The following is a 27,438-nucleotide window of genomic DNA, read 5'->3' as shown; positions in this document are numbered from 1 at the left end:
TAAGACATCAGAGAAAGATACTTTTTCTGTATCCCCTCAATTTAGACAGGATGCCTATCTGAAGTGTAGGAAGCTGCCTCTGATACAACTGGAGTTCAGTTGCCATGTGTGAGATCACTGATCACTAGTTTTGGTGATGTGTTTATCATTCTCGTATGGGGTAAATCTCACTTCGTTATTGGTTTCAGAGGGAAATGCCATTTTGTACCACTCCTTTAATGGCAGTTAGAAAGTTACATCTAGCATGGCTTGCAGTACTGAGACCTGACAGAATGCTCTGGATCTTACCCCAAACTTTATCATTCTGCAGTACTTTTCACATGGTCTTTTAAGTTACACCATAATAATCCCTAGTTTTCAGCACTGCCTCTATGATAAGAGTCCAGGTTATTAGAAGCCTATTGAAGTAATTATCCAAAGTTCCTTCTTATCAATGAAATTCTCCCTCCTAATTTTAGGAGAAAATAGATCAAGACTCCAATTTATCATTTAATGAGTGGACAAGGTGGCTGGAATGCCTTGGGAATGGTAGGTTTTATGAGCAACACTGAGTTCAAGGCTGTGTAATGAGAGACATATGGGAATGGTTTTGTTGCGGTGATGTTTTATCACAAAACGAGACAGTTTTAATAGTTGTTTGGTGACTAGCAGATACAGAGGTAGCTGTGTAATTAGTGTGCTTGCTACAGAAGGCAGTGTTTCCTGGCATTACCAAGTGGATTTGACACAGACTGATCTCACTGAGAGCAGCTGGTAACAAAGCCCAGAAGCTAGTTAACAGTTTCCTAAAACTGTCTCCAGACACCCTTGTGTGATTTAAAAGTGCTGCCAGCTCAGGTCACGAAAGCAGGGATATTTCAAGCTCTCAGGATCCTGTCATGTAGCAGAAGCCCGCTGGGATTTTGGGGTTATCTTGATGGTGGGGAGGTTCAGAGTAGCAAACCCCCTTGAGCCCAAGAGATCCCTGACCAGTGCTTTTCCCAAATGATAAGAAAGCGGTGGGAATCCTCACCCTGCTCTTTTCCCAGCATCACCCTTGTCCTGGCGCAAAAGAGAACATTTTCAGAGAGAGGTTTTGTAAAGTGTCTGCGCAAAGACCTCTTTCACAAGAGGGATCAGCACCATACCAGCTGGAGGCGAGTTTTCTCTGCAGCCACCGGAGAGGCTGCCTGGGCTGTGTGGCTCCTGCGGGCTGTGAGCTGCCGCCACGACCCCGCTCCCCACAGGGTCAGAGCTGCTGTCAGCTGCACTGGGACCCCCCACTCTGCAGTCCTGCTCCTCTCCCTGCTCATCAGCCTCGCAGGTGTTCCTGGAAGGTACAGGCCTGGGCTGAGTTCAAGTAAAGCACCATCAGTCCTTGGTGGGGAGGGTTTGGCCTAGAGAATTCAGCACTAGTTTCTCCCACCCATGTATATGCTTTGCTTTTAAAGTAGCTACATTTTAGTAAATTATCTCTTCCAGAGATCAGTGGCAATTCTTCGTGTATTTAATTTTTTCTTGTTACTCATTTGGCTGTTATCTCTTGTAAGTTTTGTGTGTGCTTGAATCCGAATTAGGTATCAAATCACGGGTTAATTTTCAAAGCTCCCCCCCCTTCATTTCTCTTTTTCTCTTTCTTTCTCCTTCTTTCTCCTCTTTGCTTTTTATTTTTGTGTTTACTTTCATTTTTCTCTCTCCTATTCCACATAACAACAGGACAAAGTAGGTTATTGTTTATGGAAAGTTTGAATTACAAATGACCCATACAAAACAACATTAAGGATCATATCTTTTCCAATGTCTCTTCACAAACCCAGGAGTTCAGAAGCCAGTCCCAGTGTTTTATGATTTTAAAATATTGATATTTTTCCAGGTATTCATTCCAGCTTGATAGGAAACCAAGAGAAACAGAAATATTTTTCAACTTCAGAAAAATGTGGTCAGTCTTCCCTGTTAAAGAGATACCTCCTCAGTGCTGTGGAGGGCATGCCGCTGCTCTGGGACTGACTTCCCTTTCCTTCCTCAGCAGGGCTGAGGTGAAACCAGAGAAAAGCTTCCTCACCTGGGTTCTTCTGTGATGGGGGCCCGGGAGCTAGCTGCCTAGCACAAAAAATAGTCACATCCCAGGAGAAAGTCATGTTCCCCCCAGCTGGGTTCAGTGTGCCACATCCCAACCCAGGGGCCACACAGGTAGTGCTCTGGGCAGGCGGTGATGCGTGATGAGACAGCCCCTCGTCCGGCTGGTCTGGTGTCCCAGATGAGCAGCAGGAGAGGCAGGAGGTGGTGGGAAGTGGCTTGGGCAAGGCTGTGGAATTCCTAGGAAATGCCACAGTGTGGCTGAAGCATCCGCTGCTCTTTCCACCTCTGCTTGCCAGATCAGCCTCTTGAGACACAAATGCTCAGCTCACTCTCTTGATCATGCAGCAGCTGCCACCCTGTGCTGCGGCCTTGATAGCACGATGCCCCCTCACCCCACCTTCTCTTCCAACCCAAGCAGCGCTCCTCAGTCAACCAAATGTGAAGAACAAAGGGAAAAGCTTGGATCGAGCATGCAGCCCTACAGTACTCCATGTGCAAAGCGTTGGCAGGGCCAGGCCCATGATCAGTGCAGATGAGCCTCCTGCAGCCAAGTGTTTTGCTATCCTGGAGGCAGTGCTGCCTGCCTACATCCCTAAGACAATCAGCTGTTGAAGGCGAAAGAGCAAGGCCACTCCATGCAGAATTCATTATGCATATGCCTCTGAGCAATACTCTTTAGAAAAACAACATAAAATGCTGGAGTGAATTGCCCTCACAGATTTTGCTGATTCCACTAAATTTCAGATGTAATAATGTTTCCATATTGCTCCAATTGTCTTCTGAGGCACAGCTGTGACTCTCCCCCCTGAAGTGTTGCGGCTGCAGAAAGGGAAGTGAAACCCAGCCAAGGCGTTCAGCACAGCAGCCCTTTAATATACAGCTTGTTCCCTCTGTTCATCCGTTCTGTATCTCTAGCTACTGTCTCCCTGCTAGAAAGGCTCACAGAATTGGCTCCTCTTATTCTCAAAACTGTCGTACAATCTGATTCAGGAGCTTTTTCTTCCGGAATGAGAGGTGACTTCTGTTTAAGGATCCAAAGTAGCATTTAGTGGAAGTGGGTTGATTTCCTGCCTCCTGGATGTTCTGCCACCATCTTCCACACCCACTCCATCTAAATCTGGGCACTTAGATGAGAGCTTGGGCTCCTAACTGGTGACTGTTGAACGTCTCCTAAAATATAGTCATGTGAAGGTTCTTGTGCTTCCACTGGTTGTAGAGAGATCCTGCACCCCTCTTACCTGTAGTACCTCAGATACCCACTCAGGCATTGCATCCAGACCTCCAAAGTTGAACAAGACATTTGGGCCCAGACTTTTTGAGGGTCTATTACTGTTCACTTCAACCCTTGTTATCTGGGGGATGAGTTGGACTGTGCTGGCAATGGAGAGCCCTGTAAACGCTTGAATGGATGGGTGATTAAACAGCCAACTTGATCTTCATCCAGATACTTTGCCAGATAAAACAGCACTGAATCATGGAGGTTAATGATGCTGATGTTTTGTTTTTGTATTGCAATTGCATGGTACAAAGCCCAGCCGTGAATCAGGGACCCCTTCTGGTAATTGCAGGTGGGAAAACATCTCTCTTGCCATGCAGTTCAGAGAAAGCTGGGTCTTCTGGAGCTCTAGGATTACTTGTCTGTGGTTACACTGGCTAGCACAACCTCTGCACTTTTGTGTCTGTTGTCAGATCACTAGATGCAAGATGAAATCATCGTTTAACATCCAGATTTTTGATTTAAGTAGATCTCTTCTCCCTGGGTCTTCTTTGCATTGGTACTCAGGGCACTAGTAAAATATTTTCTGTCTCTCCTGTGTAATGGCATATTAGTTTGTTTCCTGGATATGTCTTTGTCATTCAATATGACAATTCTCCTTCCGTAAGAGATGTTGGCTCTTCCATCTCCTCTGAGGCCATGTGCCAAAGTCCACTCTGGACTCAAAACTGATATCTGGCATTCTTATCTCCCTCTGCATGGGTGAGAGAAATGTCCAACAATGACACACAAGAACTCCCTTTGTCTGTCAGTTCACATGAAAGAAGGAGGAAGCCTGAACTGTATATCTGTCCTCCACACGTTGGATGCCCTGCAGAACTACCTCTTGCACAGTAGTAGGAGGCGCTGTTAAAACAGGTCACTGTGAATTCACTGCAGAGCAGCTGACCCAGACAGAAAAGAAAATAGGAGAAGATAGGGAACTGTGGGCTCAAGCTGAGAAAAAGCCCCACTCTTCATCCTTTTTCAAGGGGTAGAAGGATTGAACTTCTAAGTCAGACCAGCATTACTGTACAAGGCAATGAGGAAGAGGTGTCTGACGAGTACAGCTCCACGCTGTGCAAGCTCTGGGTCGAGTCTGGCTCTCGTGTCTGCAATCCCTGTGCTGTCTTTTCTCTGGTCCACCTCTGCCTCCAGTCCGACTCCTAGTTCAAACCAGACAGCATGTCCAGCAATCCTGTTTTAAAGCATCACTAGTGAGGACAGTGGAGGCTTAATGACACTTGAAAAAAGAGCTCTCTAATTTCAAACCAAGCCTAGTACTGGCGAAAAGAGATCGTTAGTCATGGGTAAAAGCAGTAGTTCGTGGACACACGTTCACTAGGTGGTAGCTGACTACAAAAACTAGTGTAAAATGTAGTGCAGCTGTATGTATGGTTGCAGGTATGAGTTGCTAGCAGCATTCTTATGATAATGCCCTTGCAGATTTACTCAAGCCAGTCCTTATCAATAAGAGGTCAAGTCTTTGCCAGTGAAGTCAAACCCTGTAAGGAAGTAATATCATTTTGGACCTTGCTTTGGACATTGCCATGAGTGCTAGATGGTTTTCAGTCCTTAAGTCCTGCCCCGGTCCCAAACCCACATATTTCTGAACTTCTTGAATGCACTTTGGGTGGTGCTCAGTTCCATTTGGATCAGCAGCACCATAACCTCACCCCTGGAGCATCCAGACAGAGTATCTCTCCACACAAAAACAATTACAACTTTTTGTTCTCTGGCTGGAATTCCTGGACTGCTGCTTTTTGTTCGGGTTTATTCCATTTTCAACATAAATAAAGAAAACAAAACTAGTGCAAATAATAGTCTGAAAGTGCTAAATTTCCATTGCAGGAGACATGGAACTAGAACAAGGAAAACATTCTCATGTTTTGTTTCTCTCTGAGCAGAATTGGTTAATCTTGGGTTCAGACTTTCACTCACTCAGCAGGCCTGCCCTGCAGTATTTACTTAAAATCACAGCTAAGTGCATTAAAGCAACATTAAAGCAAAGACACCAGCCTGCAGAGAGCAAATAGAACCAAGGACGCTCTAAGTTGATGCAGCAGCATGCTAATTTCAGGCGTCCCTCAGCCTGATCATCCCATCGGCATATTCCTGGCCCTTCTGTGTGTCTTTGCTCTGCCCCAGAGTCCCATTCCTCAAGGAAAGCCCAAGTTGAAGCCAAAGGTTCTTCCTGCTGACAGATGGCCAGGGCTGAGACACACAGGGAGTTGCCACCATGCTCGGAGCAGCCCCAAGGTGATGTTTGCAGGGTTCAAGGCGCTGTGAAATCTTTGTTTTCCTTAAATGACCTTTGCTTGCACAAGACAGCCTGCACTCAGCTGTGGGCTGCTCTGCTTCAGTGAGGAATCCACTTTCCTCTGCTGAATGGCTACAGCTCAGACAGATGTTTTTTCGTATCCACAACGCATGATGATATAATTGGCAGAGCACATGGAGAGGAGCTGTCTGTATCTCTTTATGTGTCAGCCCCTTCCATGCCAGCTCCACTCATCCCTGTCAAATCCTTCTCCATCACTTTTCTGGCTTTCTACCAGCATCTCCCTTACTTCACTTTGGGTCCCTTTTTAGCAGAGCATTTGTCCATAGGCCGTGTACAGCAGGGAGACGATATAGCACCATGCAGAGAGTTCAGAGGGATGATGCTACCCCAGAAGATCTGCTCCAACCTGCATGGGCTCAATACTCCATTTGGCATTTTGTCACCAGGAAAGACATTTACTTTGGGAGAAGAATGAGGAAAACTGAAAATAAGCTTATGCTCATGAATCTAAAAACAAAGGACAGGCTCAGAAATCCTCTAGTGCCTTTTCAGATGATTTCATATCTAAAAGAATGAACCCATAATACAATAGTGCTGATTCTGACGTTTGAGTATTTACAGTAGGATCTTTTGCAGGTGGAACTTGGGAGAAAAAAAAAAGAAAAAAAAGGAAAAAAAAAATACCAAAAATAAAGAATATCTCAGAGGGCAAAGGTTTTGTTTAAAAATGTACAACAAACTGTAGCTTAGCACCATTCCCACAGAGAGCAAGAAAAGCAGATGACTGGCTTCACACAAGCACTAGAATAGAAAGACATCCTAATGAACAATAGATGTATTTCAAGAAAAAATCTGAGCAAGTAACCTAGTTAAACAAATCTTCCTTTTTGCCCGGTAGGGAAATGGTTAGAAACAGAACACAAAAGCTGGGTATTTGAAAGAGAAAGAGGTTCCAAAGGTGGAGAGGCCAGGTTTCATGCTGTTGGAAGTTTAAGACTGAGGTCTGGGACTTCTGTAGCAGCGGGGACCACAGGTTGTGCACTGACTCAGATGCCAGTTCTAAGGATCAGGAGCAGTTCTTGCAGCTCCAGTATGACTCTAAGTACTTCATGCTCCATATAAAGACCCTAGAGTCAGGACACAACAGGAGAGGCTTACATCCTCCTTCACTACAAGGGCTGTTGTTAGGGTTTAACTTTGACCTCTTGGTTGCTCAGTACAGGATTTGCTCTTAAAATATCCATCTCTGAGAAAAAGAGGGAATGAAGTGATGTGCCTAGGAATATATGCATGGACATCAGCCTTGCACCCAGCCAGTGGGGGCTCTGGCTGGGATGCCATTGCCTCAATCGGTAACTGACTTTCTGCTTTGTTCTTTTTTCTTCCAGGGCCGTTGCATCAATTTCACAAGAGTGAAGAACACAGAGGCCCCCCCCAAATACCCGCTCAACAATGCATACCCGCTGTCATCTCCACCCCCAGCCCCCATCTACAACCCTCCACCCCCAGCCCCCATCTATACCCCCCCTCCACCCAGCTCGCCCACGCCCCATGCCCCCTCCCCATCCTCCACGCTCCCGCCTCTCCCCCCACCACCCCAAGCCCCACCACCCAACCGGGCCCCCCCTCCCTCTCGGCCCCCGCCTCGCCCAGCAGTCTAGGGGGTCGGCTGTGCTCCTGCCTCTTCCAGAAGCATTTGAGAGGCTTTTTTCAGCAGTACTGTATCACATCCATCAGCTGGGGGGGGTTGGGGGAGGGCAGAGAAAGCCACACCATTTTTGGAATGGGTGACAACAGAATGAACAACTTTGTAGTTTTCTTTCTCCTTAGTTTTCTTTTATTTTTAAAATCCCTTGTGCGTCAGTGCCACCAAACTATCAAAGCAAGAAGAGCCAAGAGACTGCAAGAACAAGGCAAATAAGATCCATTTCAGCAAGGCTCTCCCCCCCCTCTTTGTCCCTGAAAGACTCCTCTGTGTGCAGATCCCAGCCAACTACCTGAAGACAAGTGCACAAACTGCATGGTGCAAGGCTCAAGGGATGGCAGAAAGCCGATCACATCTCACTTACATGCCAGCTGCCAAGCAAATAATGACAACAACAGGTCTGCAAGTATAGAAACCCTGGTGAATATGAAAAGAACTGATGTCAGGCAGCTGTTCCCATGGACCATGAGTTGGAGAAGGAACTGTATTGTCATTCTGGAGGGTCCGGAAAGGAGAAGAGGTAGGGCTCTGGTGTCTGGATTTGTGTATGTTGGTATGTGGAAGTGCAGGTAGGTGAAAATGGAGTGCTACTAGGAAAATGAATTACACTGAAAAATGAACCTGTCAGTATGCCACAAGGCTTTGACCCCATCCCCTGAGGACAAGGAGTAAGTCACAGCAGGTCAGCCTTCAGTGCTCCCAGTGGGACAGAGGAGTTCATAAAAATGGAGCAAAGGAATCTGGGAAAGGTATGGTTGACAGAAGAGTCTTTGCATTCAGTTTAGACTAATTATGTCCATCTAATTATGCCCATCTATTAGCTCTGCAGTTCAGCAGTGTAATTTAATGCTGTTTTCCATTTTAAAAGGAAAGTTTCTGAATATAAACAAGTGGTTAGGTGTATCAATTTCTTTAAATCCAGTCTGCTTGGGCTCCTTGTTATTGTCAGTTTGAAATGGTTAACACTGATGCGTTTCTGTTTTTTTTCTGTAAATTACATTATTTCATCCTAAAAATATTTCCACATGGATTTTTATTTTTTGTTTTCTCTTCCTGAATAAGTAGCAGATGCCTTACAAACTCATAGTGAAGAAGAGCCAGTTGCTTACTCGCTCTTGTCAACTCTTAACAATATCACTTCACCTAGCAGTTTTTGACTAAGGCAAAAATCACACACCGGACATGCAAGAAGGGAATCAGCCTTCCAAGAAATGCACTGGCTGCATTTCTCCATGCTTTTCTCCTCACCTTTGTGGGACCCCCCCCACCACGTTCCATAATATTGCATATGCACAGATACCAAACTTCCTGAGCACCTGCCTTTGCAACACAGTGCTAGCAATAGGTGAGATCACTGCACTTCAGTCAGACCTCTGGCTCCCTAATTTACTGTCAGGATCAGTTCTCACAAAAGGACTCTCTCTCTGAAAATTGCAAAGTCATAAAAGGTAAATTGCCTTTGTAGCTGCAGCTCTATGAATATCTAAGGGTTCTCATACTTGTATCATTTTTTACCAGATGAAGAAACGCTTTGCCAAGTACTTACTTCAGTGCTGTAGGAAATATTAATTCTAGCTTTTCTAGGGGAAAAAAAAAAAAAAAAGGGAGGGGGGGAGAAAAAAGAAAAAAGCTCAAGGAAGAAAAGGAACAGTTGAAAAAGACTCAGTGGAGTCCTGCCTTGGGATCCTCTTGGTCAAAACGTATGTGAATGAAGCCTTACCATGAGATCCAGGGTCAGTCTAACTGTCATTCACTAGCCTTACCCTCGTTAGGCCAGTATGCCATCTTTTAGATGAGATAAGCACAAAGATGAGAAATCGCAATGGAGCTGAAGACTCATTTTACAGCCAAGGCTGGATATTCTGCAAAAAGGCTGATTAATTCCCCCACAACACTGTTTTGTCTGCAGGCGGCACAGAGCAGTTCCTGAATTGTAAAATAAACAACAGTTTTGCTACTCACTATTTCAAATTAAATCAGCTACAGAATGGTTAGTTCAACAAGATGACTTTGTGATTGTCAGGTGGGAGTGGAAAACTTTTAAAACCCTGACACAAATTTAGTTGGACTCCTTCTTGTGATGGATGGGATTTAGTTAAATAGCTGTTTGATTTGGTGTGATGTTGAAAGGTGTAAAACTTGGGTATAGTGTAAATCGATTAATACTTCTCTTAACAGATCCTCAGCATTTCAAAAAAGTTTTGAAAACAAATTGATTTTCAACAATATGGTGTTGAGAATTTGTTTTTCATGTCATTTAAGCAATAAATATAAACCCATAAATCTAAACCTACAGCTGGGGAAAAAATAAATAAAAGTAGTGTATATTCCATAACTAAAACTAACTTCTTGCAGATGTATATAGAAATCTTCATTCTCCCCAAATAAAGGGAAAAAAAACACTACAGTATTAAAGAAGCAAAATAAAACCTACGTCAGGCTAGAAAGATAATCATTTTTAAATATCCCTATGTAATCATCCAGTTTATGAATAAAAAATAAACTCCAAAATTTTGTTGTATATATTGTTACTGCATGCTTACCATATGTTAGATGGAAGCATTTCCTGTCCATTGTGGATAAAAGAACATTTTTCAAGTTGTAGTAAATTATTATAAAGCCAATGACATTTCATGGCATGTTATTGTATCAAGCTGTGCTTGTTGTATTTTTTTCTTTATGGTTGTATTGCTTTTTTTATAAATGTAGAAATATTTCCTGTAGTGACGAATACCTGTTTTACATAGCATTAATTGAAGCACTATAATTCCAGGCTGCCCACTCCCCGAGTCTGTTGGCAAAGAGTTTTGCAGAGCCATTCAGGGCAGTACGTGGCCAGATACTGACTGGGCATGGGGTAATTGGGTTCTGAAGCAAAGAACCCATGCTCAGTTTTGGTGGACCCTTGCTAACATTCTCAGAAAAAAATGAGAGCATGTTTCGTGGCAGATTTGTACCTGGTCTTGTGTTTAGGATCAACCTAAATGTGGCTAAAATGCTAAAATGACATCCCCGAGGTACTGCAAACGCTTTTAAAAATCATGCTCCTTTTATGTCAGTCCTATCTTAGGAACCTAGCTTAAGGTATTAAGAATGAAATTTGGGTCTGAATTTAAATCAACTTCCCTTGGCAACTAATGCTATGTAAATAAGGTTGAATTAGATGGTGTACCATATACTGATATATGGTACCCTATGTATTCTCTCTCTGTAAAACTTTCCTAGAAACACATTACACAGGCTATCAATCCACACTAGCCAATTTTTAAGTAAAGGTTCGTTATAGAGCAAAAGGAGTTGAGTGGCACTACATCTGCTCTGCAGTTATCAGAAGACTTCAGCAGGTCTCACTGTTTACTACTTGCACATGCTTATGTATAGGATTGGTCTAAACAGCAATAAACAGATGTCCGATGGCATTAAATAAACACTTCTTTCATTTGCTCTAAGTAGATCACTTTGGTTACTCCCTTTGTTTTTAACTCTTGCAATACTTTCTATCAGTGTGTTCTGCAGCCTCAAAGGACTAAGCAGCTGCCTTTGACAAAGGTTCAGATTTTTTTTAATTGCTAAAATGTTACCCATTGTTGCTGGCTGTATTTTGAAGCATTCACCTGCAGGAACCTTGGCAGCCATCAGAATTCTCTCTCTACTCCTTGGTGCAAGAAGGCATCTTCTGTCGCTGTTTATTTTGGGGAAGGGAGGAATGTCTGGCTTTGGAGAACTCTGGCGAGATCTGAGGGTAACTGATCAGTAGTGTTGCCTTATATGTCATGCTGATGCAGCAAAGGAAAAGAAGCAAGCCCTCTGTTCTGATGTTGAATTATGTTTTGTCAGTTCAGCCAGTGCTGTGCAATGATGTTTTACTCCTTCTGTTTGTTGCATGTGTCATTTGTTAAATTCAGTCATTATTCTTGCTGACCTTGATGTTATTATTAAAGAACTACACAAATTTGTTTTGGGCTCCATCAGATTCATTGGCTAGGTAAAGGGAATGATGAAGAGACAATCCTGGTCCACAAGTTTTCCCATTACTAGCTTTCCATCACCTTGGAGAATTCAAACTTGGTGATTTTCCTTGCCGAAAGCCCAGAGCACTTTTGCCTGACACAAAAGCTATTTTCGTTTGGATGCGACAGCCTAAACTGTCTGTTCCTCTGCTGACACCCAGAGCCTCTCCTCCCAACCAAAGTAACGTGTTATGCAGTTAACTCAGCAGCCTTTAACTAAAGCAACATTTAACACAGCATATTGTGTACTAGGACTACCTAAGCTAGTTTCCTCTCACATGTGCTGGTAGAACTTCTTTCTTCCTTGCTGCTTAACAATCTCGGCCCCTTCTGGATTTTGATGTAGTTGGAATATTTTATTCCACGAAGAAGATTAACAGATTATGAGGAAGTTCAGCCTCAACACCCTGCCCTGTTTCAGCAGATCATGCAAGCACGTGCTTTTTAGCTTTTTCTGAAAAAGCAAGCTAGCGGTTATCTCAGTGCAAAAAGCCTTGAAAGTTGACGCTCAGTCAGGATTTTTCTTATATGTCTGAGGTTTTTTGTTTGTTTGTTTAGACAAACAAATCTGTATGTAGCAAATGCAATGAGGAAGCCATGATACTCAACACAGTCTGCAATCTGGTTCTGATAAGAAGCGTTTTTCTAATGCAGACTACCAAAGAAAATCATAGGTGCTCCTCTCAGAAGAGGACAGGCTGAAAAAAAAAAAAAAAAAGACACAGGGGGGAAATTTTAACCCCAGACCAGCCCAAACACAGAAGAGATGGTGCAAACCTGACAAGCCTTGATGGTAGCTCCAGGGTGTTCAGGACATGAATTTGCACAAAAATGCAGGTTTCATCACTATATCCCCAGGACAGGCCATTTTTAGAGCAGGATGGCTGCAAACCATGAACTGTGTGTGCAAGGCGGTTGAGCAGCGCTGTGCTTGTGGCTGGCTCCTAATGCACCCCTCTTGTGCCCCCCACAAGCCCACGCAGAGCAGGTCAGGGCACCAGGGCCATGAGACATGAGGTGGCTTTGGGGCCTCGTGCGGCAACTTCGGGGCGGCTGCTGGCAAAGCTCCCCAGGAACCAGCCCATCTGCAGAGCGGGCCGTAACGGAGATGAGGAGTGTGCCCGCAGCATCTGGAGGAAGCCAGAAGGGCAAGTCGCCTTGTATTTTGTGTGCAAGGGAGTGAGGCCGCTGTCCCCTGGGCCTTGCACCCTGGCAGAGGCGGCCGCAGGGCCGGCAGCTCCAGCCTCATCGTGCGGGGCCCCGAGGGGGGCGCAGGGAGCGGGACCTCCTCATGGGGCCCTGCTTGCAGGCAGACCCTGCTTGCTCCTCCAAAAGCTGGCCTCGCTTTGGGCATCTGAGGAGCTCCTCGCTTGGCAGGGAAACAAATTTTTATGGCTTTTTGTGTGTGTGTGTGTTTTTATCTAATTCTGTCAGAGAATGCCCCTTCTTAAGTCATAGATAAGGCTCTTGTAAGGGGGTTGATGGAAACAGTGAGACTCGAGGCATGGCAGGATCCTATTTACTCTGTTCATGTTGCTGGAGAATATAACAATCTTCCTTTAAGAAACAGCTATAAAATAACTTGTAAAAGCAATGTGAGCTACAGAATAAATCACGTTGTACGCAGGCTGTGCCTGACAGCCTGTAGCACACTGCCAACATAAACTGCTATTTCTTGTGATTATTTAAATATCTTTTAATAGTTAAATGTTTTCATTGGTCCTTCTTGTTAGCAGGGGAAGGTTCTAGCAAGGGGAAACATCACTGGAAGGCTCAGAGCAGGAGGGAAGGTGTTTCCTTGTGTCAGTTGGTCAGTGCAGGTATGGCCCAGAGTAACGTCATGAGCTAACCCTACCACAGTCTGAACAGGAATTTTTCTGGTTCTTCACAGTCATTAAATCCTGGGGCCTTTTCCAGAGCTGGAGGAATTAATAGGAATGGAGAAATGATAGCAAGCAAAAATACCACAGTGAGTGGAAAACTGAATTAGCCTATGAGGTAGCTTTTACTTGCAAGAGGGATTTCTATATTCCACTTTCTGTTCCCATTTAAAATCCTTCCCGAGGCCTGCTGCTGCATACATTTGGGTGTGTATCTCTAGCTACTTGTAGAAAACGCTTAGTGCTTGTTTCTCCTTGAGCTCTCACCGTCTCCCTGTACATCCAGGGCACACTAATCGGTGACAGGGATTGGGGGTGTCAGGATCCTTTTCCTACAGGGCTCTTACTCGATGCAAAATCTCCAGAGAAGTGAAAGCCAAGAAGAACTAGAGTATGTATGCATTCATTTAATTCATTTTTGGTGACGGGTGACAGGTGAAATGTGAGCATCTATAGCTTTAAAAAGGTTTGTCTGCCTCTGAGCCTTGCCATATAACATCCTGTCCAGCCCTGCTATGACTTGCCTAGGCAAACCTTGAACTATTTTTAAGAAAAACTGGGAAAAATTCTGTGGGCCGTGGGTCAGCGAAGGGCTCCTCTGCTGCCACAGCCTGGCCCTGGTTTGTTTCTTCTGCAGGGAAACCACAGGAAACCCTGCCTGTGCCAGCAAGGTGCGTTACGTTGGGTACGAGGCAGGGAGACCCGTCCGGGCAATCCCACTTATGGCTGCGCGTGCCCTCCCCCTTGGGAATGGCACAGCAGGCTCTCTGGTAACTACGGCAACGGCCGATGTGGAAAAAAATATTAGGAATGGATTGAAAGTATTTTTAGCCGTCTCAGATGCAGCACAGCAGCAAGGAGCCAAGGGAGCCAGCATGAGATATATGGGCAGCATTTCCATTGACTGCCAGGAAAGAACCCCCCCAGGGCAGAACTCAGGATTTTCTATTTTTATGTGATACAGTCTGAATTTTATGGTAGTTACTTTTTGGGGGTAAGATTAGTGTCTTTCTCTGCGTGTAATACACTGTTGGCTTAAAGTAGTAACAATTACAGAGCCTATTTCACGGGCTGTCATGGAAAACTGAAATAACTATAGTAGCATCAGACGGTTTTCTGTTTGTTTTCTTAAGAGTCCAGCGCAGAAGGTCAAATTCTGAAGTCATTCTCACTTGTCTGCCTCTGCCTCTGATCCTGTCTGGGCAGGGACGTGGATGGCTTGGTCCAGACTTCTCCCCCAGGCTTGCTAAATAAAAAAAAGATTTAATTTTTTGTATTTTAGTTGTTTTTATAGTTTGTATTTTTTGTTTGCCTTTTTTTGCTTTGTTTTTGTTTTGTTTTGTTTTGTTTTAGAAAAGAATGTGGAGGTAAATAACCTGCCAAAGATGAAAAAGGTAGTTGTTGGCAGAGCTATTACCCTAGGTGCTTAGGATAGCCTGCCTGCAAAACATGACAGCAAACTAGACAATTGTTTTGTTATTTTCAGTCATAGGAGATCTTATAGGCTGCTCTTTTTGGAGACTGAGTCATTTGTATTGACCCAAATAATACAGTGAGTTAGAAATACAGTTTCAATTCTTGACCGTGACACTGGATGAAGTGAGAGTGCACATGGCACCCGAGGCATCATCTTCAGCAGGAACAAAAGAGAACAAGACTTCAGTATTTTTGCTCCCTTCAGTCGGGCTTTTCTGGCCAAGGTTGGTGATGCTATGAAATCAGGTTCCCATGTGGTTTCATTCTCTGTAAGCAAACTAGTCTGGAGGTGAAATCATTTGTACCCAGTGATGGGTGATGCTGCCCATTCCCAGGGCAGCAGCGATCCGTGCACTGTGGACCTCCCGGGACAGCTCCGTGGGACAGGAGCATCAACTTGGCATGGAAAAAGTCAGATTTGGAGGATATAGGGAGGAAGCTCCTGGAGCTGAGTTGCTGGTGGCACTTGTTACTTCAAAAATAAAACCTGAGCTCAGGTAGCTAGATTTGCATTTTACAATGAAAGCTTTCACTTATAGGAGTTAAAACCTGACCATCCACTGCCTCACAAGCTGTTCTCAGCTAGCGTGCACATTCCTTCAACATTTATGGTCACTGACTCAAACCAGGTGTTGGACGCACACTGAAGAGGTTTGTGCTTCTGACTACAGCCCTGGAGCTGGATTTGTGAAAGACCCTGGGCATCCCTGGTGGTGCCCGAGATCTTGCCATAGGACCTGGAGCCAGGATCTTGGCTGGTGCAAACCTCCTATAACTCGATCTCTGTTTCATGGTGATTCTGTTAGGGCCTGAAAGGCTGCACAGCTGTTAGGGCTTTTTGGAATAAAAATAAATAAATAAAAAATCCCACAGGATTAGCTCCTGTGGGTTCTTTAAATATCCAGTGCTCTCTGTAACAAGCATAGGAAAGCTTAGGTAATGCTGCAAATATGGAGGTAACTCTATCTAATTATCTGAGGCCAAATTGGCAAGGTTTTAAAGAGTGCCCATTATAAATGGAAGACATCAGAGATAGTGACTAAGCTCTGAGAAGCTCTGGCTTCTAATCAGGACTGGATGCTATCAAACCCCATCCTGTCTTGTTTCCAGGCAAAGGCCAAGCAGACAAAGGAGTTCCCTGTGCAAGCTGAACCGTCTGACGTGGGAACAAATGCAAGGCAAATGTCAAAGGGAAGAGAGGGCTTAGGTTTTTCTTCACAAAGCCAAAAGCTTTGCAGACATTCCTGAGAAGCACCTTGGATATGTGAGGACCAGCTTCAGAAATTGTATCCTCTGATCTGAAGGTCCTCAGAAAACTGTGGAAACTTCCCAGATTTCTTCTTGGCCTAGGACAGTGCAACAAAGTAGTGGTACAAGCGTATCTTTCTGCATGCGTGTAAAATGGCTCTAAGGGAGTCTTGCATCATTGTGCATTGCTGCTGACATGGACACATTGTTTCTGGTTGCAGTGCAGGTGGAAGAGGCAGACAGTAGCACTGAGCTTTGCAGAAGTACTATTTGCCCTCTAGGAAGCACTGGAGTGTATTTGGGAAAGTGGTACAGCCAGACTTCTGCCAGGACAAGTGCTCCAGGATTTCACCTTGATGTATAGGATGCCTTAGAAGGGAATCTGGCTCACCTTGCAAAACAACTTTTGATTTTTCTCTTGGCAAGAGCTTCCCTTTGTCTCCAGATATCTTGGTCTCATGCCTGTTCCAGCTGTGACTCCACAGCCATGCTTCAAACCTTCCAAGTCTGGCCTTCTGTTAACAAACTTCCTAATAAAACAGAAGGTGATCATGTGCCATCTGCACCAGACAGTTGAAAGAATCATGTGCACGAATGCCAAAGAAATGCCATGTTCACTTTTTTCTATCCATCTTTTACAAAGAAGCTGCTGCATGCAGGTTGTAAGCAGCAACGGAGTAGTTTTGTTCCTAGCGTTTCTCTCCTGTTCTTGCAACAATTGATGGCCATTGACTTCTGGAGGCAGATGGCCTGCTGCGTGCCAACCAGAAAGCACACAGGAGCACAATGGGGCTACACCCAGCCTGTGCTGTGCCCTGTCCTTGTGTCCTTCTCTGTTGTAGGATCACAGAATGGTTTGGGTTGGAAGGGACCTTAAAGTTCCTCCTGTCCAACCCCCCTGCTATGTGCAGGGACATCTCCCACTAGATCAGGTTGCCCAGAGCCCCATTCAACCTGGCCTTGAGCACTTCCAGAGATGGGGCACCTTGCCAGCTCATTCTGAGTTTTTTACCCACTGCTACCCCTAAGTCCTCCTCTGTGCAGGGCTGCTCTCAGCCCACTCATCTCTAAGCTCTGAAAGACATCGAGGCCCTGGAGCATGTCCAGAGAAGGGCTACGAAGCTGGGGAAGGGCCTGGAACACAAGTCCTGTGAGGAGCAGCTGAGGGCACTGGGGTTGTTTTGTCGGGAGAAGAGGAGGCTCAGGGGAGACCTTACTGCTCTCTCCAGGTACCTGAAAGGAAGGTGTGGGGAGCTGAGGGTCGGCCTCTTCTCGCAGAGAACTAGTGATAGGACTAGAGGGAATGGCCTCAAGTTGTGCCAGGGGAGGTTTAGGTTAGAAATGAGGAGACATTTCTTCTCAGAAAGAGCGGTCAGGCATTGGAACGGGTTGCCCAGGGAAGTGGTAGAGTCACCGTCCCTGGGGGTGTTCAAGGAAAGGTTGGACCTGGTGCTTAGGGACATGGTTTAGTGGGTGACAGTGATGGTAGGGGGATGGTTGGACCAGATGATCTTGGAGGGGTTTTCCAACCTTAATGATTCTATGCTTCTGATGCTTGGGATTGCACCAGCCCAGACATAGGCCCTTGTACCTGGCCATGTTGACCTTCATTTGTTCTGGGAGCTGTATTTGCAGATCCCTCCTTCCTGACATGGTGCAGTAGAACATGGTCCCATTGCACGAAGTCTCCCTTTGTGGTCACCTTTCAGTGCCCCTCAGTAGGTCAGTGGCCTAAACCAGGCAGGTCCTCTGTCATACTCTGCCGTTTTCTAGAATAAATTTTCCTGTTTGCTTTCCTGTGTGCATCCCCAGCTATAGCATGGGCAGAGTCACACAGCTCCTGCCTGTGACAGTGACCTGCCCATGCTGGCACAGGTGTCCCCATTGCAGCAAACTAAGGAAGAGAAGGGACCTGTGCCTGGAGAAGCTGCTGATGCTCTAAGTGCGGGAGCATCCTGCCCCTCACTGGTGTGCAGGGGCTTTTGCCTGAACACAGACTGGAGGAGACTTGGCCTTTGCTTTACACCTCTTCAAAATGATTCCTTGCTGAAACAATTTGGCTGAAACAGCCACCATCTGAAGCCAAGTGCTGGACCACCCAGGCCTCCAGCCTAATCCACTGTGGCACGTTTTTACATTCCCACAACATAAAATTAAATAAATAAGAAGCAGACCAGAATGTGAGAACCAAAAAAAAAAAAAAAAAAAAAGAGAGAGAGAGAGAAGGCAGGAACTGCTGGAAACCAGCCAGAGAAGCCGCTGGTTCTTCAGGTTAAAAACAGATCCTGGTTGGAGACATAGGTAGGGACCACATTAGCTCATGGGGTCTTTCAATACTTGTCAAGCAGGCAAAGTGCACAAGAATGTAATAATCCAGATTTAGATGACAAACTGTAGCATTGCAAAAGCCAACTTCTCTGAGCAGCAGCATCATAATGGCTCTGGAAGCTGGGGGAAAACCAGTTTAAACAAATCACCACGGGGGATCACCGAGGTGAACACAAAATTTCCCTGTGTCTCCAGGGGCCAGGGATAAGTGGCGCTGCTGGGGCAGAGCCCGTGTGGGAGACGGACAGGGGGAGGCCTTGGCACAGAGCTGCAAAAGCCTGCAGCAGCGAGGAAGTCCAGTACAACCCCGTCGCAAATTATCCTGAGCTAAAACAAGCACAGGGTTGCTTATGAGTTCATTTAGATCATTTCAGTCAAAAGCGGAGTGTGTTGGGGGTAAGGATTCTCCTTTTTCCTGCACTATGCACCCTGTGCGTGTGCCTGCGGTATGGGAGGGCACTGAAGTGATGCCAGCTCTCTGAGTGTGCAGCTCCACTGAGCTCACGCAGACCTTGGAGAGAGCGAGAGAGCAAGAGAGCCCCAGCAGAGGAGTCCTGGCAGAAGGGAGACAGGGAAAACAAATTCCTACCTGGGCTGCTGCAGGACAAAACCCTGCACCAGAAAGCGACAAATAGAATGCATCTTTCACACTTGATATGCCACTCCCATTTAGTCCTGTCCCCTCCCCTTCCCATGTGTTTCCTGTCCAAAAATTCATGACTTCATTTTTTTTCCTCCCTTTCTACTGCTGTTGGAATACTATTTAATCACAGCCAGCTCCACCAGGGAGATGGCAGGGCAGAAATGACTTGCAATGGTGATGTGTGCCTGTCTGTCTGCAGCAAGCTCATGGATCCATCACTTCATTGGAAGCTCAGGATGTTTTCTTTTTTTTTTTCACCTCTTTCTCCCTTTCTGTGGAAGAGATGAAAGATGAGCTGTGCTGAAAGCCATTACCACATGCACCCCACTCCTCAGAGGGGCTTGCAGCTGGGGGTGTGATAGTCCATGTGCTGGCAAGTCTCAAAAGTTGCAGTTTGCTATTGCATAAATGCTGCAGGGTTTCACAGTTGCTTCCCATGCTCCAGGGAAGACAAACATATTCATGCTGCTGGAGGAGACCTCCAAGCCGATGAAAGGGAAGGGGGATGTTGTCTCAAGGAGCAATTTCTGGCACAACTGCCAAAGTCTGCAGCAGGAGCAGGTCTGCTGGTTGTGCTGCTCAGCTGCAGACAAACTGTTGCAGAGCAGGGGATTCGAGCAGCCCTTGAGCACACTTCTGCACTTCTGGTGCTACAGTTTGTGGGGAAGTGTCAGAGTGTTTTCCTGCTTTGCTTTACTAGGCTAATTTAGGCAGGTGCAGTATGGAAACATTATTGCTGCAAATTGTTATTATTATTTTAAATGCATTTTGATCAAAGTGGCAGATTTGCACTAGATCATGATCGTGGTGTCTCTGTGTGTGTGTCTCATATGACAGTGACTGCGAGTACACTGAGCACGGCTTATCTCTCTTACTGAGGACCATACATGATAGGCTTTTGAAAACTGTGCAAGGGGGAGAGGACAAATGTGCTTTCATGTACACCCAACTGTCCTTTATTATCCTAAAAAAAGTGTTTCTGGCCAACACCTGCCACACTCCTGGTTGAGATGGCAGGAAAAGCAAGGATATTCCTCAATGCCCAGGCAAGAGCGTGGTGTTCTGGGCGTTTGATGTGAGAGCAAGACTTGGTGGCAGGTGGCCCTGAGCTCAGAGGCACAAGGTCTCTTCCAGTCATGCTTCCTTGCTGGACACCTCATCCAATGCCTGCTGGAAAGACTTCTGATTTCTCACTTACTGCACAGTGTCTGAACCTCAGCCCTGAGCATCTGTGCTGCCACTGGGTGTCTGTGTGAATTAGCACTGTGAGTCAGGCAGAAGACACAGCCGCTGTCCAGATCAGATTTAACTCTGCAAGGCTGCTGTAATTAATTTTTCCTCCTGCTTACAATAGGCTAAAGGAGCTTCTGCTAAAAAATGAGCTTTGTCTGCACTTCATTTATTTTCATTGTGTGCCCTTGTTCTGGAGGCACAACTGTCAGTCAGGATGGTCTGGGTCAGTTCAAACATTACAGATTTTTGGGGTGCTCGCTTGTTTTTGTTGTTGTCTTTTGTTTTGTTTTGTTTTGTTTTTGGAATTATTTTTCACCACAGGCTGCATCATGCTGATTGAATTGAGATAAGGGGTGATTAGGCAGCAGTGGCTGAAATCCCAAGAACGGGACCTGAAATAAAGCCCAAGCTCTGTGCTCAGTCCTTGTGGGGCAGCTGCTTCTACTGCTCTGGCCACCCAGGGATAAGGACTTGCCAGCAGAACCCCTCGAATTACAATTTTTCCTACTTGATCCTTCAGCTGGTGCCTGAACGGTGAGAAAAGTTTCCTAGCATGCAGGCAAGCACAAAATTTATAACTGAAATGGTCTGTGTTCCAAGGGTTTTCCATGCTCTCTGCTGTGTAGCTGGACATTGCACAGATGTGGGGGTGGGGAGGTGGCACACAGGCTGGGCATGTCCCTGTCCATCCCATCGTGCAGTACCAGTGTGAGGGACGCTGCCCTGCCCCAGCAGCACAGCTTGCCTTAGGCATCATCCCCACCCCTCCTTTTCACCTGGCACAACTGGAAGCAGCTGGGTTTTTTTCTTTTCAAGCCTCAGCATGAGACTGCCCAGGAAGTGCTGCTTCTCAGTCTGCTGCTGAGCCCTTTTCCCAGCCCATACCAATCTGCAAAGTCTGGTTTCCTACCTTCCCCTTGTGGCATTACTGCAGGTCTATTTGGTGTTTAGAGGGGTGTGACCGAGCAACCTGGGTTTTGTTTAAAAGCAGAAAAGCTTTACTCTTTCACTCCCTCTTCATTTGGAGGTGAATGAAAGCTCACCAACATAGCCCCTTCAAAATCTGGTACTTGCATAAGCCAGCCTTAACTATTGCTTTCTGCAACACCAGTGCGAATTTCTCCCCTCCTTGCTGAGATCTGCCTTAGCAAAGCTTAAAGCACTTTGCAAAAGGTTTTCAGTCCTGAATGGAATCCGTGTGAGCACTGCGTGTGCAAAAGGCTGGTGATTGTCACAGCTAAACAGTCAGGGTGAATCTCGGTGGGTTTTGGGGTAGCAGCTGCCACATAGTGCTGATCCCTGATGCCATCTCTAACCTGTGACCAGGGACCATGTGGGGCTGGCTGGCCTGGTCCTTGTTAGTGTCAGGAATACACAACCCATGGGTTACACAGTGGTGCGAGCTTTATGCATCTGCAGTTCAAACCCTGCTCCTGCTAGTAGGGTCACCTGAGCAAGCCAGGCAGCCTGCCTCTGAGGGCCACCACAAGCCACAGTCCCCACTGGACCGAAGGTGTTTCATGACATCCCAGCCCCATGGTTTTAACCCCAAGCCACCCCTCCTCTGCCTCTCATACTGCTTTTGTAGCTTCCTAATCTGACATATAGAAGGCGACGGTTTTTCCCCGCTACCAGGAGCTTGCCATTGATATTTCAGGAGGTTTTTCTTGTCTGCATGGACTGGTGTGTTAAAGATATGGAGCGAGATGCAGGGCTGCCTCGCCAGGCTCTCGTGACCTGCAAAGCCATCACAAGGACTAAACGTCCAAGCTTTACGTGTCATGCATCTAAGATCTGTCCTCACCATGCTAGCGTGCAGGCCAGGAGTTCATGTCAAAGAAAATTTGACTTTAGCTGTCAAAGCTGTAGTTGGGCAGGGACAGAAAGGAGGCTGGGGAAGTCCTGAACTTAGCTTTGTTTCTTTGGCTGCAGAAGCCAAGAAGGGAAGGAACCCTCCAAGAAAAGACAAGCACCGGCACCTCCAAAGCAGAGTGCTTCACTTCTGACATTTGCTTTAAGAAAAAAAAAAAAAGACATGCGTGTAGTCTTTTATTGTTTGAAACCTAAAAACAGGGCAAGAACTGCAGTGCAAAATGCAACCATCAAACATCAAACCCGTGACTGTCTGTCACATATTGTGGGTTTTCTACGCCTTGCTCAGTGCAAAACACTCCAATCTGGGGCTGCCAGCCTGGGTTGTGCAGAGCAGACAGGACCTGACTGATGCTCATCGCCTCCGACTGATGCCCTGGGGTGCGGGCAGAGCAGCTGGCAGCCCAGGGATGTGCTTTTGGCTGCCTGCAGCTCACCCGTTGCTCCTTTTCCTCGGGCAGCTGCGTGCAAAGCGAGCGGCGAAGCGGCGTCAGCACTCAGTCTCTGGTGGCAGCGATGCGGTCCACCTGCAAAAAGGAGAGCAGCCGTGAAAAGCGGAGCCCTGGCAGCAGGGAGGTGCAGCCATGCTGCTGCTGCTGCTCGGATGGAGCATGCAGCCATGCTCCATCCTGTCAGCCCCGGGATCCGCCGCGTGGGGTTTGGAAAGCCCCGGAGATGAGGCTTTTCTGCTCTCTGCAGTGTCGATCCTGCACTTAGACAAAGCAGGGCTTGGTGTGCGTGGGATAACAATCCCGGCTCGATAGGATTAGTCACTGTAAATGTGATACTACAGGAAAAAGCATGATGAGAGGGTTAATCCTGGCTCTCGAGGGACACATGATGCTGTGTAGCTCAGCTCTTTCTTGCCTCTCTGTCAGTGCCCACAGAGGCTGATGCTACTGCCCCAGTGCCTCTGGGGCCGTGCTGGGAGCTCGTGAGTGGCCGTGCAGTGCTCTGGAGGAGCTGGGTGCTGGGGAAGTGGGGTTTGTCTTTTTGGGACATGGAGGTTCCTCTTGCAACATGCTGGGCAGGCTCCAAATGGAGCTGCAAATCCAGCACTGAAATTCTCCATCTTTGCCACACTGCACCAGCACCCTGGCAAAGATCTGGCTCTGGAGGGACTGAGTCTGAGGCACGAACCAGACCCCCCCCAGCTCATCCGGGGCAAGGCAGACACCGCAATTAGCAGCGCTGGCAGCAGGCTCTGTGCCAGGATGGGCATGGCTTTGAAACAGCCTGTGGGTCACTCAGGACCATTCGCTTTGGGGTTTTTCTACCTGTTTGCATTCTGGGAAGCAGCATCCACCCAGGCTGAGTGGCCTTTGGAGCCCCTGCGCTTCCTCCAGGCTTAGGTGCCCTAAACCATGCCCTGCTGTGGGGCTGCCACAGAAACCCGGCAAGATGAGGGTAACAGTGCTGCTTACGGCATCTTATTTAACTGGGGGGGTGCAACTGAGAGACACCGAGTGCAACTCAGCCCCTGCATCTGGCACTTCAGAGCTGCTCAAATGCTGAATAAACACATTAATGTTCAGAGCAACTGTTTTTTTCGAGGGAGGTGGGAAAGGAGATGTCTGCAGACTGGTGTCGCTAACAGAAGTGTTTCTGGAGCTGATGGCATGTGAGGAAGGGACACAGTGTCAGTGTCTTTCAGCTCTGCGTGGAGGAAGTACATTTTGCAGGGCGACGTGAGACTCAGCTGACATCTCTGAGTGCAGCCTCTCGCTCTGCCACTGCCTCTCCCTGGCTAGAAGGGAAACCTGGGCTTTGCTCTCCCCTGTCCTGTGGCAGGCATTTATTGACAAGTCATTTTGCATTCTTCTTCCTCTGTGTTTCCAGTCATAAGATAATGGCAGATATTTCCCTTTGGAACATGACTTTATATAGGGCTTCCCGCTGTGGCTGAAACAAGCAGAAAACATCGAAGACCACGGCATTCCCAGGCTGGTGAGCCCTTCTCCCAGCCTAACATTTCCCTGCTTGCTTCTACTGATGAGAAAAGTGTTTCTTAGCTGATGTTTCTGCAGTGTTAAAGCACAGTTCTCTTTTTTCTGTGCTTATAGAAACTACCCTCATCTCCTGAAGAGAAGTTTGTCTGGAGCTGTGACCAGCATACCCCAATTATCCACAACCCCCTGGCTGCTGGCCTGCCACAAGCCAGCTGGTTGCATTAAATTGAAGACAGATACAATTAAATTACTTGCTTTATTGCTTTTCCATGTAGTGTATGCCCTGATACCACTTGGACATATGGTAACCCAAACAGGACTCTTCCTGGAGAAATGTGACAGACTGCTGCCTCAGGAGCAGCTTTCAGCTCTAAATTTGTCACTCAGCTCATCCCCCCTGAGGGCAAGGACTGTGACAAGCCCTTGTCCCTGGCTGGCAGCACCTGGAGGGCTGAGGGCAGATGGCTTTGGTCCGCACTGATCCCTACATGGACCCAGTGACCTACAGCCCTGCAGCCAAAATTCCCTCCAAACCTGGCTGTTCTGCTCAGAAGCAGTTGGCTCATGCCTGCCTCAAGCCCCCACTTGCCCCCTGCCTTACTTGGATGTGGTCTTGCAGGGACAGTCCTGGATGCAATTCCTGTAGCCTACACGTTAAGCTCTGTCGTGAGCCCTTCCCCAAGGCTGTCTGCCAGTTATGCTAAGGGAGGTGATGTGGCTGTTCCGTAGGCTCAGGATCCCCCGTGGAGCGGAGGGGGTGAGGACCGCTGCTCTCCTTGAGCTGAGGACTCCATGAGCAGTGCAATGCACATTCACTGGGTCATCCTGGTGTGGTTCAGCAGGATTTTTTTCCTGTGTGCATCGTTTCCAGCTTTGTGCAACTCAGAAATTCCCACCCCCCCCACACACCCCTACATTCCACCTGGCAGTGGCTGGCTGCACAGGCTGGCTGCTACACTTCTGGGGAGGTCATTGCCTGAATGTGAGCATCCTGTCTTGGCTTGGGGAGTATGTGTCTTAAGTTTTCCCGTGGTAGACCAGTTGGGGCTGCTTGGATCGACGATAACTTTGATTTTCACTGGTGTTTCTAGCTGGGCTTGGAAAAGCTCATCTTCCTGATGATGGGAAATGATGAAAAAAATAAATAAATACAAGAGGGAATGCGAGTCCCTGCCACAGCTTAGAGCAGAACTGTTCAGCCGGAGACCACAGGGGCCGTTCTGTCTGTTCACCCGGTGCCCTTGTGCTGGTCTTGTGGTGGGACTGCAAGTGCCAGAGAGAGGAGGTTTTGTGTCTGAAGCTGGGATTTCCCAGCACAGCTGTGCCAGGAGCCAGGACTGACAGCCCTGAAGGATGGCTTTGGCTACAGAACCAACTTCCAGGCACATCCTCAGGGTGCCGATGCAATGAGAGTCATCCTGTGAGGGCAGACAGTGTCATGCCCAGTATTGGGTGCTAGAAAGCACCCACCTGTGAGCTTCAGGAAGGCTTGTTCCAGCGGCAACTGGCATCAGCAGGGAGGACAGGCAGCATCTCCATCCTATCAATGACTCCGTGGTGCACATGGTGACGTAGTTTTGTGCACGGACAGAAATGAGAGGAGCACGGAGGTGCTGGTCCTGTCTCTTGCAGGTTTGCTGACTGCTCCCCCTTTGTGGTGTCCCTTTGGTGCTGGCCAGGCGTGAGGTTTGCTTGTGCGGGGTTGTCTCCTGCTTAATAAGGGCTTTGGGTGCCCCCACCTCCTGGCTCCCCACGCACGAGCTCCTGGACCCCGTTGGTGCCTGGCTGTGAGCTGCGCGGTGCCGCCAGCGTCTCCAGTGCATCCGGGCTCCCCACAGCTTTTGGGATCTGGTGTTACAGTAATCTCACTGCTCACTGTCCAGGCGCAGGCGAGCAGCTTGTTTGTTTAAAGTTGTTTCCATAGGAATGCGTAAGGATCATGGGAACATATTTTATTTGACCTTAACAATAAAGAATGAGACTGAGGAGCGGGGAGGAGGCCCGTCACGTCTGGTTTGTGGGTCTCTGAGGCTGGGTAACCACTTTAGCACTGCATGGACCATCTTAGCAGGCCAGCTTGCTTTTTTTTCTTTTTCTTCTCTTTTCCCTTTTCAAATGCCCACAATGTATTCCAACCAGCTGATAAAAGCAAGGAAATAGGACAAAAATAGCCTCTTCAAGGCACACAAGGCAGCTTCTGGGTCAGGCCTGCCGTAGTCCAGAAACCCTGAGCAGGAGGTGACAAAACAAAAAAAAAAAAAAAAAAAAAAAGCCAGATTGTCCAAATGCAGGCGCAGGCTGCGCCGCCGATGTGCGCGACTGGTCACAGCTGTCCCCACAATCTGTCTCTGCCCGTGTTTGCAGCACTGAAGCAGTCGGTACCTGAGGGTTCGCCTTCTTGTTGCTGTGGGCGATGCCAGAGCTGCTCCCGTCTGCCACCTGCAGCGCAGGGCCCTTGCTCCTTGGACCTTCCAAGCCGCAGGAGCTGGAAATGTGGCGAGCCAGACGGAGACGTAACAGCAGCAGTGAGATGCTGGAAGAGCTGCCCAGCACTGAGGGGCGTGGGCAGGGGGGAAGGCAGCTACTGAGCTGTGGGCCTGGCCAGGAGGCTGCACTGAGATAACTCTCTGTCCCCGTTTAAATGTTTCCCAGGAAGACCCATCAGCTCTCTCAAGCTAAGGCACTTAACTGCTCCTCTTAGCACTCCGAGTACCATGGGGCTGCTGTGGTGCTGCAGGGTGATGCTGTGGGGCTGGCGAAAGCACCAGGAGCTCAGGTCCCACCAGCCCATCAGTCTGTATGGTGCCCGGTGTACAAACAGGGGTTGCTCGTCCACATTGTGAGGCAAGGAGCACGGATGGCTGCTTTTCAGGGGAAAAAATACAAAACTAACTTGTTTCTGAAGGGGTGTAAGGATTGCATGCTTTTCTCAAATCAAAAAGGAAATGCAGTCTAGGAACACCAGGCTGTCCTGCACAGCAAATCTTGCTGACATATAAGAAAGGCTCCGCTGATAGTTGAGTGTTTTTGTGAAACACCAGCCTGGTAACTGGGAGCTTGTTTTACACCATCACCTTTTTGTTCCACCTATGTACAGCAAAAATGCTGCGGTGTGCTGGTCTCCTTTCCACGCCTGTTCCTGGGGTAAGAATTCCCCATGGGCTGGCTGCTAGCTTCCCACTCAGCATCTCACAGTCACCTGAGAGCTGGCTTGTTTTTTGGGGGGAAGTGGCATTTCTCTGATTCCAGCTGCAACACAGGTGCCTTCTGTGTAAGCAGTCATTGTACGGGGCTCCTGGTGCGCTCCACGGGGGGGGGATGAAGAGCCATTGCCACACAGCAAGGGGAGAAGGTGATGAAGGAACACCATGCCCCTGGGCTTAGGTGTGCACTTGGCACAGCGCTCCTCCTAGCAAGACCCCTGTGCAAGGGCCAGCACCACTTTATAACAGAAAAGGAGTCCTTTAGGTAAATTAATTTAAGAAGCTTGCATGGAT

General features: G+C 47.4%; 3 protein-coding genes across 5 annotated transcripts in view; 2 read left to right on the top strand and 1 right to left on the bottom strand.

The window, feature by feature from the left end:
• Positions 1-11,258, top strand: part of ANTXR1 (ANTXR cell adhesion molecule 1) — a 117,527-nt gene extending 106,269 nt beyond the window's left edge. The window contains exon 18 of the mRNA XM_083812094.1: positions 6,986-11,258. Within this exon, the coding sequence (XP_083668220.1) occupies positions 6,986-7,258 (273 nt within the window). The 3' untranslated portion in view covers positions 7,259-11,258. The remainder of the gene's footprint in view (positions 1-6,985) is intronic.
• Positions 11,259-12,579: 1,321 nt separating this feature from the next.
• The window catches only part of VAMP8 (vesicle associated membrane protein 8), a 500,499-nt gene continuing 485,640 nt past the window's right edge, over positions 12,580-27,438 (top strand). The window contains exon 1 of the mRNA XM_083812107.1: positions 12,580-12,598. The gene's annotated coding sequence lies outside the window, so the exon portion shown is untranslated. The remainder of the gene's footprint in view (positions 12,599-27,438) is intronic.
• The window catches only part of GFPT1 (glutamine--fructose-6-phosphate transaminase 1), a 43,431-nt gene continuing 38,152 nt past the window's right edge, over positions 22,160-27,438 (bottom strand). For all 3 annotated transcript variants that reach the window (XM_083811766.1, XM_083811761.1, XM_083811764.1), the window contains one exon: positions 22,160-22,519. In XM_083811766.1, the coding sequence (XP_083667892.1) occupies positions 22,490-22,519 (30 nt within the window). In that variant the 3' untranslated portion in view covers positions 22,160-22,489. The remainder of the gene's footprint in view (positions 22,520-27,438) is intronic.

The sequence above is a fragment of the Anser anser genome (genome assembly GCF_964211835.1).
Source record: "Anser anser genome assembly, chromosome: 26".
NCBI lineage: Eukaryota > Metazoa > Chordata > Aves > Anseriformes > Anatidae > Anser > Anser anser.
The sequence above is the reverse complement of the archived record's forward strand: the minus strand, read 5'-3'. Positions and strand labels throughout refer to the sequence as shown.